Source organism: Coregonus clupeaformis, chromosome 30 (genome assembly GCF_020615455.1).
Source record: "Coregonus clupeaformis isolate EN_2021a chromosome 30, ASM2061545v1, whole genome shotgun sequence".
NCBI classification, from domain to species: Eukaryota; Metazoa; Chordata; class Actinopteri; order Salmoniformes; family Salmonidae; genus Coregonus; species Coregonus clupeaformis.
Genome location: NC_059221.1, coordinates 961,680 through 977,661, shown reverse-complemented (window position 1 = coordinate 977,661; position 15,982 = coordinate 961,680). Strand labels below are relative to the sequence as shown.

The 15,982-nt window shown below is 41.3% G+C and overlaps 1 protein-coding gene across 2 annotated transcripts; it reads left to right on the top strand.

Moving 5' to 3' along the window:
* Positions 1–275: 275 nt before the first annotated feature.
* On the top strand, positions 276–15,291 carry LOC121545962. 2 transcript variants are annotated; one of them, XM_041856916.2, is made up of 4 exons: positions 276–613; positions 10,581–12,420; positions 12,515–12,778; positions 12,974–15,291. In XM_041856916.2, the coding sequence occupies exons 2-4, from the start codon at positions 10,606–10,608 to the stop codon at positions 13,772–13,774; spliced, it is 2,880 nt and encodes a 959-aa protein (XP_041712850.2). In that variant the 5' UTR covers positions 276–613; positions 10,581–10,605; the 3' UTR covers positions 13,775–15,291. The 2 variants fall into 2 exon arrangements, with proteins under 2 accessions (XP_041712850.2, XP_041712849.2); XM_041856915.2 differs by having other exon boundaries at positions 276–955.
* The last annotated feature ends 691 nt before the right edge of the window (positions 15,292–15,982 follow it).

Here is a 15,982-nt window from a genome sequence, read left to right as displayed (position 1 = left end):
TCAGCAAGCACATCTAATAATAATATTAAAATGTAAGAAATCTAGAGTTGTGCTTTGCCTTCAGCAAGCACACCTAAAGCACACCTAATAAAGAAAAGTACATTTCCTAAAGAAAATGTGGTGTGCTTGCTAGCATGTTTTAAAGTATTTATGGTTGTGAAACCTGCTACTAAAAGTCAATTTGGACAAAAGCTGTATCCCTTCTAGACAAATCACACCGGATATTGTATATTGTCCCCGGAAGTGATGTTAAATTTTAGGAGCCGTCTCAAGTGGGGATTCAAGATCGTCAATGCTGTTAATGTTTTGATCTATTCTGTTCGCGCGCAGAGTTGGGTGGAGATGAGATAAATAGACTGAAACATTGATGTATTGATTAATAAATACTGTTTGAAACATACGGTTCTCAAGGAGCCTTGGGCACAAACTTGAGCGGAATTCTGAAGCCACTGACAAACTTGAATTATTCAATTTCTTGAACGTGCACCATGGTAACGTTTCGCGGAAGTGTAACGCAACAAAAAAGGAAATCGATTTAAGATAGCTAACGGAGAGTTTGGAAAGTGAAACTATTTTCCAGTAGAAAGTAGTGCCTACTAGTGATATAAATTAGGTGAGTTAGTTGACCAGGTTATTAGACAGTCATACAGGGCCAAATCAACGTAGCTAACGTTACTCTGAGCAGCACGATACCTCTAGGCTAGCTAACTTCCGATGGCGCAGCTGTCGTCAAACGACGTTACCACCAGACATTAGCTAGCTAGCCAACGACGTTACCAGTAATTTCGGTTTGCCATGAATGTGATTTATATAAATTGCAACAAGGGGTGCACGCTGCTTTTCTGCGCTTCACACTGAAAGGCAAGCTAACTCATTGGATAACGATGAATAACTTGAATATCGTGTCGTACAGTAGTCAAGGTAAAACAATGGCTTCTCAAGGCGCGTGTCTCAGGTAAGATTAAACGGACAAAATCTGATAATAATCTGTGTATCAAAAAAAAACATGTGAATTGGAATGATGGCTGGGGTCTTAAACTTTTGGAATAGATGACATCAATTTAATTGAAGAAAGGATTAGACTTTGTCCTTACATTCCAATTTAAACTATTAAAATAGTCTTTGCTATCTGGAATCCTTTGGACGTAGACACCGGTAGACCGTGTCCTTCGCCCACGCCTGTCAGGCACGGTTTTTTCTAGCACACGGGAGGCGGGGGCGACACCGTGCGCTAGCTAGCTAGCTAACACACTAACAAGGTAGCTAGCACATGGTGTCGCCCAAGCCTACCGCCTGCTGTGTTAGTGGAACGCGGGGGTGACCGGAAGTGTTGAAAAAGTACCCCATTTTCATACATGAGTCAAAGTAAAGTTATGTTAATAGAAAATGACTCGAAGTAAAAGTCACCCAGTAAAATACTACTTGAGTAAAAGTATTTGGTTTTAAATATACTTAAGTATATTTTAGCAATTACATTTACTTTTGATACTTAAGTATATTTTAGCAATTACATTTACTTTTGATACTTAAGTATCAAAAGTAAAAGTATAAACCTCAAATTCCTTATATTAAGCAAACCAGACGGCACTATGTTGTTTTTATTTACAGATAGCCAGGGGCACACTCTAACACTCAGACATAATTTACAAAGGGGGGGTTCGTGCAGATGCAGAAATGCCCACATGCAGGAACACCCCGAATTGCGGACTGCAGTTCAAATCGCATTTTATTGGTCGCATACACATGTTTAGCAGATGTTATTGCGGGTGTAGCGAAATGCTTGTGTTCCTAGCTCCAACAGTGCAGTAATATCTAACAATACACACATCTAAAAGTAAAATAATGGAATTTAGAAATATTAGGACGGCAATGTCGGAGTCCGGTGTGTGTGTGTGTGCAATGGGATGTATAGACATTATAGCCAGTATGTGGATAGAATATGTAGTATATCTAAATAATTAATGGATAGAATAGTATATGTACAGCAGTAGTTGAATAGGATGGACTAGAGTACAGTATGTAAACATCATTAAAGTGACCAGTGTTCCATGTCTATGTACATAGGGCAGCAGCCTCTAAGGTGCAGGGATGAGTAACTGGGTGGTAGCCGGCTAGTGACGGTGACTAAGTTCAGGGCAGGGTGCTGGGTGGAGGCCAGCTAGTGATGGCTATTTAATAGTCTAATGGCCTTGAGATAGAAGCTGTTTTTCAGTCTCTCGGTCCCAGCTTTGACACACCTGTACTGACCTCGCCTTCTGGATGACAGAAGGGTGAACAGGCCGTGGCTTGGGTGGCTGAGGTTCTTGATGATCTTATTGGCCTTCCTATGACACCGGTGCTGTAGATGTCCTGAAGGGCAGGCAGTGTGCTCCCGGTGATGTTTTGGGCTGACCGCACCACCCTTTCGAGAGCCCTGCGTTTGCGGACGGTGCAGTTGCCGTACCAGGCGGTGATACAGACCGACAGAATGCTCTCAATGGTGCATCTGTAAAAGTTTGTGAGGGTCTTAGGGGCCAAACCAAATTTATTCAGCCTCCTGAGGTTGAATAGGCGCTGTTGCGCCTTCTTCACCACACTGTCTGTGTGGGTGGACCATTTTCAGATTGTCAGTGATATGTAAGCCGTGATACTGTGGCCCCGTTGATGTGGATGGGGGTGTGCTCCCTCTGCTGTCTCCTGAAGTCCACGATCAGCTCCTTCGTTTTTGTTGACTTTGAGGGAGAGGTTATTTTCCTGGCACCACTCCGCCAGGGCCCTCACCTCCTCCCTGTAGGCTGTCTCGTCGTTGTTGGTAATCAGGCCTACCACTGATGATTGAGTTGGAGTTGTGCGTGGCCGCGTGGGTAAACAGGGAGTAGAGGAGGGGGCTGAGCATGCACCTTTGTGGGGCCCGTGTGTTGAGGATCAGTGTAGCAGAGGTGTTGATGCCTACCTTCACCACCTGGGTCGGCCCGTCAGGAAGTCCAGGACCCAGTTGCACAGGGCCCGGCCAGACCCAAGGCCCGAGCTTAATGATGAGCTTGGAGGGTACTATGGTGTTGAAGGCTGAGCTGTAGTCAATGAACAGCATTCTTACATAGGTATTCCTCATGTCCAGATGGGATAGGGCAGTGTGCAGTGCGATTACATCATCCTTGGATCTATTGAGGCGGTATGTGAATTGCAGTGGGTCTAGGGTGTCGGGTAAGGTGGAAGTCATCTAATCCTTAACTAGCCTCTCAAAGCACTTCATGATGACAGAATAATAGTAATTTAGTTCAGTTACCTTTGCTTTCTTGGGACAGCAGACTGGGATAGGGAGGGATTGAATACAGTGCATTTGGAAAGTATTCAGACCCCTTGACTTTTTGCACATTTTATTACATTACAGCCTTATTTTTAAATGGATTGAATAAAACATTTTCCTCATCAATCTACACACAATACCCCATAATGACAAAGCGAAAACACAGGTTCTTCGAAAATTTGGCAAATTTATTAAAAATAAAAACAGATACCTTATTTACATAAGTATTCAGACCCTTTGCTATGAGACTCGAAATTGAGCTCCAGTGCATCCTGTTTCCATTGATCATCCTTGAGATGTTTCTACAACTTCATTTGAGTCCACCTGTGGTAAATTCAGTTGATTGGACACGATTTGGAAAGGCACACACCTGTCTATATAAGGTCCCACAGTTGACAGTGCATGTCAGAGCAAAAACCAAGCCATGAGGTCGAAGGAATTGTCTGTAGAGCTCCGAGACAGGATTGTGTCGAGGCACAGATCTGGGAAAGGGTACCAAAACATTTCTGCAGCATTGAAGGTCCCCAAGAACACAGTGGCCTCCATCATTCTTAAATGGAAGAAGTTTGGAACCACCAAGACTCTTCCTAGAGCTGGCCGCCCGGCCAAGCTGAGCAATCTGGGGAAAAGGGCCTTGGTCAGGAAGGTGACCAAAACCCAGATGGTCACTCTGACAGAGCTCCAGAGTTCCTCTGTGGAGATGGGAGAACCTTCCAGAAGGACAACCATCTCTGCAGCGCTCCACCAATCAGGCCTTTATGGTAGAGTGGCCAGACGGAAGCCGCTCCTCAGTAAAAGGCACATGACAGCCCGCTTGGAGTTTGCCAAAAGGCACCTAAAGGACTCTCAGACCATGAGAAACAAGATTCTCTGGTCTGATGAAACCAAGATTGAACTCTTTGGCCTGAATGCCAAGGAACCCGGATAGCACTAAGCCTATTCAAATTATGTTAACAATGAGATTAGCTATTCTTAAAGAACCTTTGCAATAAAAATAAATAGAATACAAATGCTGTGACACAAATGCTACAGTCTGGGATTTGGGAAGCTGTTGAATGTTCATTTCAATTATTGATATTTAGCCCTTGATTCTGGAAAAATAACCTCATGAGCTACAATTGAGCACAACTATCTGTCTTTATCATAACCCAATATATACAATGTTTATTACTCCATTGTTTACAAATAGCAAGATTGAAAACAAACAATGTACACTTTCAATATACAGTGTGTTTAAAACCAATGATGTTATAGGGTAAATGCATTTGAACCCTTTTTGACATCATTCCTTTTGGTTTAAATAACATTCCATACATGTTTTCCCATGGAAGAAGTGGTCAGAAAGTGACTTTTTGTAACTGAATGCCAAAACGTTCAGGAGATAAAGGTGCTCAATGTTGACACATTTAGCAAACCACACCATACCATGAGACATCCATGTCTTCATCACTGGAAAAGATAAACAGTTGAGTTCAGGGTGTCCGTGGGTCCTTAAAAAGTCTTAAATGCATGTATCTGATTTAAAGGCCTTAATACATTTTTAAATGCGACGGAGATGACTACAGTGTTTATGTTATGTTGTGCCGCTGCTTAATTGTTGCCACCACGGCGAAAAATCTGATTTGTTTAACACTTTTTTGGTTACTACATGATTCCATAGGTGTTATTTCATAGTTTTGATGTCTTCACTATTATTCAACAATGTAGAAAATAGTAAAAAAAATAAAGAAAAACCCTGGAATGAGTAGGTGTGTCCAAACTTTTGACTGGTATGGTACTGTATGTTGAAAGTTCCATTTATATTCCCAAAACTTCAGTTGAAAATGATGTTGTCGTCGCTGTCCAAATCATTAACAAATATGCAGAAACAGTTTGATATATTGAAAACATAATTTGTACTATCTACACATGCATGTGCACCAATAGTAGTCATATTACTTATATTTTTTAAACGAGCACCTTAAACTGCACACCCACCAAAAACCATGTTGTTTTGACAAGTGGCAATAGATCACTATCGATTAGGGGGAATCAGGTTGCACGCGCGGTTGAAACTACTAACACAAGTTTTGTTTTTTAAACACATGGAAACTGGAGATTATTTCCATCACTGGTTAGAGAACAACCTGCAAAAGATGGTGAGCTACATTTTAGAGTGATGCATTTTGATTTGGGGGTCGCCAAAACGGAAAGAGAAACGCAACACTTTATTTGTCAACTCATCGATGTATCATGTTGAAATCAATTGCTTTAAAGGGGAGATGAGGTTGCACATCCTGTTAAAACTAACACAGCTCAAAAGCCACACATAATGTGTACATCACTGTTTAGAGGACAATTTGTAGAAGACAGCCAAATGCTTTTTGAAGTGTTGCATTTTGATTCAAGTGGGTCGCCAACGTGGTAAGTGTAAGCAAGACTTTTTTGGTTAATCACTTCCATCGATATCACGCAAAAAAAAACTACAGTTGTAGGCTACTACCCATGAGACCTATAGGCCTATGCCCTCGCAATGGCCGGTGCGTGTGCCGCTCCATATCCCAAAGCCATATCAAATATCTTGCTTGTACGATAGCTGCTATTGAGCTGAATATTGACAGTTGTATTTTTCCCGCAATTTTGCATTTTTAAATGTTATACGATCAGAACAACATTTTCTCAACAATGCATGGGGGGGAGAGGAGAGTTGCTCGCTTATACAGCAGCAGGCCACAGCGAAACAAACTTTCATTAGAGGAATCATGAGGATAATACACTTTACTGTTTGACCAAAACATGGTTTTAGCCGCCCTCAAAAATAGGACATTTTGAGTGAGGTAACAATGTAGAATGTGCTCTTTTTATAGTAACCCTTTTGTTTTGTTTTTTTACGATCCATGATCTTGGCTGTCTAACTAATAACAGTCGGAATAGGTCTCTAGGCTGATGCTGCGTTTGACTTTGAATTTGTGTGAGCTCAGCCTATCAGAAAACCGGGCCGGCCCATTTTGGTAGAGGGACGACCGTTGCCCACTGATCACACAGGCCCCTTATAGATTAGTATAACAGGGAAATTGCGCAAAAATCTTTAAATAAAAATCTTAACAGGCCCATGGGCCGCCGGCCATGTCACCTTTTCCGTAAAAAAATTATATATATACAGTACCAGTCAAAAGTTAGGACATACCTACTCATTCAAGGGTTTTTCTTAATTTTTTACTATTTTCTACATTGTAGAATAATAGTGAAGATATCAAAACTATGAAATAACATATATGGAATCATGTAGTAACCAAAAAATTGTTAAACAAATCAAAATATATTTTATATTTGAGATTCTTCAAAGTAGCCACTCTTTGCTTTGATGACAGCTTTGCACACTCTTGGCATTCTCTCAACCATCTTCATGAGGTAGTCACCTGGAATGCATTTCAATTAACAGGTGTGCCTTCTTAAAAGTTAATTTGTGGAATTTCTTTCCTTCTTAATGCGTTTGAGCCAATCAGTTGTGTTATTACAAGGTAGGGGGGGTATACAGAAGATAGACCTATTTGGTAAAAGCCCAAGTCCATATTATGGCAAGAACAGCTCAAATAAGCAAAGAGAAATGACAGTCCATCATTACTTTAAGACATGAAGGTCAGTCAATCTGGAACATTTCAAGAACTTTGAAAGTTTCTTCAAGTGCAGTCGCAAAAACCATCAAGCGCTATGATGAAACTGGCTCTCATGAGGACCGCCACAGGAAAGGAAGACCCAGAGTTACCTCTGCTGCAGAGGATAAGTTCATTAGAGTTACCAGCCTCAGACATTGCAGCCCAAATAAATGCTTCAGAGTTCAAGTAACAGACACATCTCAACATCAACTGTTCAGAGGAGACAGCATGAATCAGGCCTTCATGGTCGAATTGCTGCAAAGAAACTACTACTAAAGGACACCAATAATAAGAAGAGACTTGCTTGGGCCAAAAAACACGAGCAGTGGACATTAGACCGGTGGAAATCTGTCCTTTGGTCTGATGAGTCCAAATTTGAGATTTTTGGTTCCAACCACTGTCTTTGTGAGACGTAGAGTTGGCGAACGGATGATCTCGGCATGTGTGGTTCCCACCGTGAAGCATGGAGGAGGAGGTGTGATGGTGTTGCTTTGCTGGTGACACTGTAGGTGATTCATTTAGAATTGAAGGCACACTTACCCAGCATGGCTACCACAGCATTCTGCAGCGATACGTCATCCCATCTGGTTTGCAATTAGTGGGACTCATTTGTTTTTCAACAGGACAATGACCCAACACACCTCCAGGCTGTGTAAGGGCTATTTGACCTAGAAGGAGAGTGAAAGCGTGCTGCATCAGATGGCCTGGCCTCCACAATCACCCGATCTCAACCCAATTGAGATGTTTTGGGATGAGTTGGACCACAGAGTGAAGGAAAAGCAGCCAACAAGTGCTCAGCATATGTGGGAACTCCTTCAAGACTGTTGGAAAAGAATTCCAGCTGAAGCTGGTTGAGAGAATGCCAAGAGTGTGCAAAGCTGTCATCAAGGCAAAGGGTGGCTACTTTGAAGAATCTCAAATATAAAATATATTTGTTTAACACTTTTTTGGTTACTACATAATTCCATATGTGTTATTTCATAGTTTTGATGTCTTCACTATTATTCTACATTGTAGAAAATAGTAAAAATAAAGAAAAACTCTTGAATGAGTAGGTGTGTCCAAACTTTTGACTGATACTTTATATATATATATATATATATATATAAAAAGGTTCCAGCCCATCGGCATTTGCCAGAATTGCCAGATGGCCAATCCGCCCCTGTTTAAAAGTGTTCTTACACTACGATTTAGCTTGCTACACAACAACTTCTGTGTGATAGGAGGCATGAGCACCACCACCAATTAGCCTACGCCACTGCACACACACTCACCATTACCATGACAACTAGCGTAGCCGTGTCAGCAAATGACTATAGTGAAATCCAATTTGGTCACTTGTAACTTGCTGTTTGGACAGTCAGTATTCCAAAACGGATTTGAAAAACAAAACTTATTTGAGCATTAAGGCCTGCAGTGTGAACAGGGCTTTATATACCCTAGTAGCGCTACATCAAAAGAGTGGCAGGGCTGAGCTTATTATAGTGCCGCCTATGGGCCATTCAGTTCGAAGTTTGGCCCCATAATTAAAGATCCCACTAGATGGGCGAGTGGCAAAGTCAAAATTTGCGATATCGCCAACGTGGTAAGTGTAAGCAAGACTTTTTTGGTTAATCACTTCCATCGATATCACGCAAAAAAAAACTACAGTTGTAGGCTACTACCCATGAGACCCTTGTGTGTTCTGCATATATTGCATTTCTTATCACTTTTTGTCAACCTGGGCTTGAGATATTGGCCCCAAATCTTAGCATAAATGCTAACAGTTTTTAGGTTCACAACTGAATTGCTTCCTGTTTCCATGTTTTTGGCGATATTGACACGTGTTTCGTAGTAGACCTTCCTTTTAGTGTCCTTAAGCCCCACAATCAGTTCGAAGTTTATTGGTCAAAGAGAAGTTTAGCAGTTTAGACTAGTTTGGGGTGGGGACATGTAATATTGTTTTTTCAAAATTGTCATTTTCTTAGGTCATCTTTTGATGAAATTATTAGCTTTTCACAAACTCCGTAACGACAGAGTTTGTAAACTTATGTTCAGAATTTAAGTGAATTGGACGTGAAAATATAGCTCTTTGGCCATGCACCCCAGTGGGGGGTTTGGCATCGAAAGAAGAATGGGATAAGCAGAAAATAACCCCATACCAACTGTAAAATATTGTGGAGGGTCTTTGGAGTTTTAGCCTCCTAGCAGAGGCAATGAGGTTTTTGGCTAAAATGTCCTGGTCCTGGGTAAGGTTCATGATGCTGTTGACCTTAACAAGGGCCCCAGGACCAGGACATTTTAGCCAAAAACCTCATTGCCTCTGCTAGGAGGCTAAAACTTGGCCGAAAGTGGATCTTCCAGCAAGATAATAACCCCAAGCATATCAAATTCCACAAATAAATTGTTAATTGACCACAAAATCAACATTTTGTAATGGCGATCTCAGTCTCCGGACTGACCCCATTGAAAACCTGTGGTTTGAATTGAAGAGGGCAGTCCATAAGCGCATACACAGGATATCAAGGATCTGGAAAGATTCTGTATGGAGGAATGTTCTAAGATCTCTTCCAATGTGTTCTCCAATCTCATAAAACATTTTAGAAAAAGGCTCCGTGTCGTTATCCTTACAAGGGGAGCCAATAATTTGAAAACGGGTGCCAATAATTTGGACCCCCACTTTTATTTTATTTTGTATTACTTCTCTGAGCAATCGTATCAGTATAAAATATATATATAAAAATGTTGCATACAATACAGCTCAGTATTTGTATTATTTATTTTTGCTCGTCTTTATCAAGAGTGCCAATACAATTTCAGTCATTACTGCGTATACTGAATTTCTTAGCTCTCCGTCAAACGGCGTGGCAGGCTGAGCTTTTTAATTTTAAGGTAGACTCAGCGATATGACGTAGATGCAGAAAGTAAACAGCATAGTGGGTCAATTTCCTAAACAACTAAGAGCGTTGATGGGCGAGCTCAACTTCTCTGCTCTTTTGGTCCCGTGGCTCCCACGCTGTAAAAGTGTGAAACAAACCTTTGCTCTTGCGCAGATACTGTGTGTGACTGTGTGAGAGTGAAGTCTCAATATCTGCGGTGCTGCTCGTGGCAATGTCTTTTTGCTGAGTCTACCTTTAAGTGCTTATTATAGTGCCACCTGTGGGCCGTTCAGTTCGGGGATTGGCAGTTTTACTTGACAACCTGGGCTCGAGATATTGGCCCCATGCAAGGAGAATCACACAAAAACAATAAGGCTCTGAGCCACTACGTGGATTGGAGCTTTATTAATAAATAATAAAAATACATGGAATTTATATAGCATTTTTCAAGGACCCAAAGATACTTTAGATGGTTTCAAAGAAGCACAAGAAACACAAATCTATACAAAAACAATGGCAGACTAAAGAAAGAGAAATATTAAAGAAGGGAGTAGGGTTCTCAAGGAAAGGGTGTGATGTGTCAGTGTATGAGTGAGCGACTGTTGTATTGAATACAACCAAATCTAACTGCATTGATTTGTTCTCAATTAAGAGGTGGCCTGTTTTGTTCCTGTATCGTATCGAACACAGGCCGAACCTTCTTAAGGGAAAGATAGTCAAAGATTTACCAGTCTAAAGATTTGAATTACCTGAATTGTATCGCTGCGAGTTGTTTATATATATTTTATTTTTCCTTTTCAGTGGGACAGGTGTCTTTTACCAAGCGATGCCAGCTGTGGGAACCGATGGAAGAAATGTTATGAAACTGATCCCTGTTCAAAAGGTCAACGGACAGTTTGTTCGATCACCAATGGGCACTATAAAGGACATCGCTGAACCTAAACGAGACCATACCTCGAACGCTCCATCAATTTCGAAGAGTAACATATCTATTTCGGGACCCACAGCTAAAGAACAATTTGTGAATAAAAGGCCATTTTACATGAGTACCTCTCCAAATCCAGCCAATCTAACAGGAATATATCCTTCAGTGCGCATCCAGACTCCTATAGTAACAACAAAAGTTGCCCAAAGTGCAGGAGCCTTGACATCACCTGAGCTTACCTGTGGGAAGACAGTTGGCCTAACACTTATAAATAAGAAAAAGCTGCCAGTCACTGTGAAATCCCCAGCGCTTCCAAATGGTCAATACCTTCAAATTCCCACTAATGCACAAGTCAAAACCCTCCCAGCATCCGCACTCCCCCCAGCCATAAAGAGACAGATATTTACTTCATCAACGACCTGTGCCTCAAATTCGCCAATGGTTCTTTATGTGTCCCCTGTCCAAACCATGAAGCATAATTCTGTACCAGCATCTCCGAAGTCAGTCCCCTCACTCAGCCGACTTCCAAGGTCATCTGGCCAAACACTTTCTACATGCTCTTCAACAGGCTCAACACAGTGTTCTACTACTGCCAAGGATGGCAAAAGACCGGTCACTCCTATTAAGTGGGTGATTGAGGAGGCGGATGGCTTACCTGCACCATGCCTTGTTCCTGTGAATTCCTCTTCTATGACCTCAGATATCCTGAAAACTCTGGCAGAGATGGAAAAAGCCACCAAAATGTGTGAAAACACAGCTAAAAAGTCTTCACCTTCCCAAGAGAGTCAGACAAAAATTGGACAAGAGAAGGACAATGCCTTAGTGATGTACAATGGGAAGGTGTATTATGTGGCCAACAAAACCCCTGAGCTTTGTAACCGACCATCAAAACCCTTGGAGGCCAGAAGGAGCATGGGTACCTCCTCCACACAGGCAACGGAAAGTGTTGGATTCAATCAGAGAATCAGCTTACCGCCCTCCCTACCCTCGTGCTCCTCATTTGGATCACAATTGTCAAATAAAACCAGACCAGACCCAAAATACATTGTCATACCAGATGAAATCATTGACCTCTGTGACGATGATTCCCAGGATGACCTCACGTGCCAGGCAATATCAACAAGGGATGTAACCAGGCAACTTTTCAGACAGTCTGAAGTTGATGAGGACAAAGACTCCAATGTAATATTTGTCTCATACCTTCCACCCAAAGCGGTGCCTAAAGTAGGTGAAGGAGACAAAGAAATGGCTCATATGCTGGATGACTTGGAAGCTGAACAAGAAATGGTACGTAGTCAAGATAATTTGAAAGGCCAGGTAGTGGATAGTCAGAACAAAGTATCTGGCCTGTCAATAAAAAGGTGTCAGAACGTTGGTACTACCCAAGACATGGCAGGCTGTCAAGGTATTGCAACAGGCCAAGAGTTGAACTCCCGTCAGCAAAACATCACTGGTCAGGTCTGGAAAAGACCGCACATGGAAGGATTTCATGGCAGTGCAACTGGACTCAGAATTGAGAACATTCAGAGTGGTGCGACCAGCCAGGAAATGGGAAGCAGTCAGCCCAGTGCCTTCACCCAAGAAATTGGGAACATCCAGGATGATGCCACTGACCAGGGCATTGGAAATAGTCAGCAGAATGCCTCCACTCAAGAAATAGAGAACATTCCTGGAAGCATCGCTCTCCAAACAGAAATGGAGACACACAAAGAAAACGTAAGACAACCCACTACTCAGATTACTACATGATCAGTAGGATAGCTAATAAGGTAAACTAATAAGGTAAACTTTTAATCTTGATCAATTTCAGAGTTCATCAGATCCCATTCCTGAGCAGCGGGCTTCCATGTTGGACCAGGAATCCCTGGAAACTTGTGATCGCCTGCTGAAACAGATGTTTGGGATCACATCTGATGTGAAGATATGTTTGAAGAGGATAGATTCTAAACCCAAGGCTAACCCTATGGTGTTTCCTCAGATTGGTACCACAAACAAACATACCATAGAGGCTATTCGCAAATTGTTACAGGGATCAATATTTGTGACAAAAAAGAGGGTACACAATGAAACACAGGTAACTGATGATTTTCAACTTTTCTAAAGCTTTCTAATGGATTTTGAACTGTATATTGATATTGCCTATTAGATTGTCAAAGTTGAGTTTGGAGACAGAAAGTCCACATTGTTTTACCATTCATTAGAACAGCATTTTCCAAGATGCTATTACTGTATTTCCCACTCTGAAATTAAACACCTTGTTTTCTCACAGGTCTCTGCCACAAGGAACAATGATAGTTGCCCAAAAGATGCTAAAAGACAGAAAATAGAAAAAGTTGAAAATGCATCTGAAAGTTCAGAAAATCCAGAATCCCTTACCAGTCCAACTCCTCAGCTGAACATGTTATCTGATGGTGAACAGATATTTGTTCATGAGGAACCGACTGTCAATGATTTAATTTCCACCACAGATGAAACAGGGATCCCTTCCAAACTTCTGCCAGATATCGATCTGGTACATATTTCAAAACGAAGCTCCAACTCACCCGTTCCATCTGTCTACCCACAAACAAACACTGAAGCTATGGATTGCGCTCCTGGGCCCTGCTGTGGTACAGCAAGCAACATAAAGCCAAACTCTAGAAGTAGAAGAAGGGGAAAAGGGAGAAGATGCACTGTGTGTCCATGTGAGGTGACTGGAACACAAGTACAAGTCAAAGCAATGTGCTCATCATCCACTTCACAAGAGGAGCCTGGTTCATCTAAACCACTAAACACCAAGTCCTCAGGGAACCATAACAGTGCAATTGCAAAGTCGGTTAAACAAAAGGGGAGAAAGTCCACAAAGGCTCAAACGAAAGATAAAGAGCCAGCATCTATGGAGATCCAATGTCCTTCAACTATGAGTGAGCAGGGAAGTAGTACAGCTGGAGAGATCCCAACCAGTTATCTCTGCTCTACAGCACCCATGGACCCTGAAGAAATCAAGCGTCATGAGAGAATCAAACGACTGAAAGATCTCTTGAAGGAGAAGGAAGCTGCTCTTGAGATGATTAGAAAGAACGTGGGCTGAGTTGGAGAGGACTGAATCACTTTCCAAATTCCACAGTGTATTTCACAACTTCAGCCTTGTAGAACTCTTGTTTTAATCATCATATTTATGTAATTTAAGTTTTATTCCCTGCAGGAAATTCACTTATTTTCAGTATTGAATGTTTAATTCCAAAATACAATAATTTGGGCAATGAAATGTAACTAACTTTCCTGTTTTTCCTAGTGGATAAGGGTATTGAGAGAATATATTGATGCATTGACTAAGCATCTTAAGATGTTTTAGAAAATATTTACATTTTACAGACTAGCATTTTCCAATGTTTGTATTTCTGCCTTTTCAGCTTTTGCACAGTGTTTCTATATTTGTTCTGCAAAGATGGATCACAATGCTATCTTCAAACTGCATACAGATACTTGTTGGCTTCCTTAAGAGTATTTTATTTTAGAATGGACTAATGTAATATTTACATTTGGTTAGTAGGCATAAGTGTTTTTCTGTCTACAAATGAAAATACTGTAACTCAAAACATTTCATAAGTCATGTGTTGTAGGAGTAATCCAGGACTCCAAAGGGAATATTTCAATTGCATACTCCTCTCTCATCTCCTCCAAAACCCATTGGATGAAAAAGCCAGAGGTCCCGCCCCTCTGACCTTCTCCTCCGATAGGTGTTGAGAAGGAGACAAGGGACTTCATCACCAAGGACATCATCCTGACAATTTACCACACCATGATTACAACTTACCTGGACTACTGTGCCACAGTATGGCTTCCCACCTTACATCAGTGCAATAAGACAGGTCTTAACTGGCTACAGGGTATCATCAACAGGGCTGCTCGTATCGACCGGGCATTCACAGAGGGAACACAAAGACAGAGGTTCTTCTGCAAAAAGATGGAATCGAACCACTGAAGGTCAGGATCCATTACAACACCCTAGTGACTGTTTTCAAGGCGACACAGCCCAAACTGCCTGAATACGTCAGACCTGTTCAGGTGGGAGTCTCCCCCATCCTCCGGGGGCGTACCAGAGCAGCAGTCAAAGCCTATGATGGGACCTGCACCTACTGGCACAACCATTAGCGAAAAACATTGCCTTTCAAGGCAGTCTGATGTTCTTTGGACCATTGCTCTGGAACAAGCTGGACTTATCCACACGACAGCTAGCTAGCATGTCCACCTTCAAGAGAGCAGTACACATAGCTGTAATGTGAGCGTTGTTTTGTATGTAGGCTACCGCATATTATGTGTGTGCTTCTGTGTATGCTGTGATTTTAGATGTGCTTTTGTATGTATGCCAATGGGTATGCTGTATATGTTTTTATTGATTGTGTGGAACCCAGGACTCCCTGGAAAACAGTGGCAATTGTTACTGAGTGGACTATCCTTGCTAAATATGTTAAATTAAATTAAATTGAGAGAGGATGCGAGGAGTATGCAATTGAGATATTCTCGAGGACTGTTTTGAAAGGCTCATAAGAAAAGGTTGTTTTGTTGCTCTTTGTTTTGTATTGAATAAAAACATGTTTACATTAATGTTATTGCAAATGCATATTTAGTTGAATATATCAGATTTGTTTGTGCAATAGGACTTAAGTGGAGAATTATAATTAAGTGGATAATTATAATTTAGTGTAAAATTAGTGTATTTGGCTTTTTGTAATGACATTGCATTTGTAAGCACTATCAAAATAGTGTAGAGAGAATGCTAAAACAAAAGCAGAAATTATGCACCCAAGTTTAGGGCTAAATTATACATTTTCACTGCCTCTAATTTTGGGCACAGGAAGTTACCACTGCAGTGAATAAGCTGTGTGAAGCCAGCATCAATAAGGAACAATAAGGCTGGGATTAAATTGGTATAACATGAAAAAAAATCACATACATACATTATTACACACATAGATGTGTGTAATAATACCATATGATTAGAATCAGAAGCAACTGTGGAAAATATGATTAACTCCCATTATGTGTATTACACACTATGTGGAAGACCATCTGTATATATTATTTCATAACTGGGTTTATTATACTATACACAAGTAGTATCCAAACCACAGCACCATTGAGGCAATCTCCATTTTGAAGTAGTCCATTTTCTTCTTACTACTTCTATGAGTTGGCAACATAGAGAATGATAGAGGCCTCTAGTGGCCAAAAGGCTGTATTAGCATGTGCAGCGGCATTGAAGGCTTCCACCAGTTTAATGTAGTCAACTGGGTGG

Bases quoted from the DNA above. Each gene is read 5' to 3' on its own strand.
- LOC121545962 (XM_041856915.2), top strand. From the start codon at position 885: ATGAATAACTTGAATATCGTGTCGTACAGTAGTCAAGGTAAAACAATG. The intron at 956-10,580 runs GTAAGATTAAAC...TTTCCTTTTCAG, and splicing joins TCTCAAGGCGCGTGTCTCAG to TGGGACAGGTGTCTTTTACC. The intron at 12,779-12,973 runs GTAACTGATGAT...GTTTTCTCACAG, and splicing joins GGGTACACAATGAAACACAG to GTCTCTGCCACAAGGAACAA.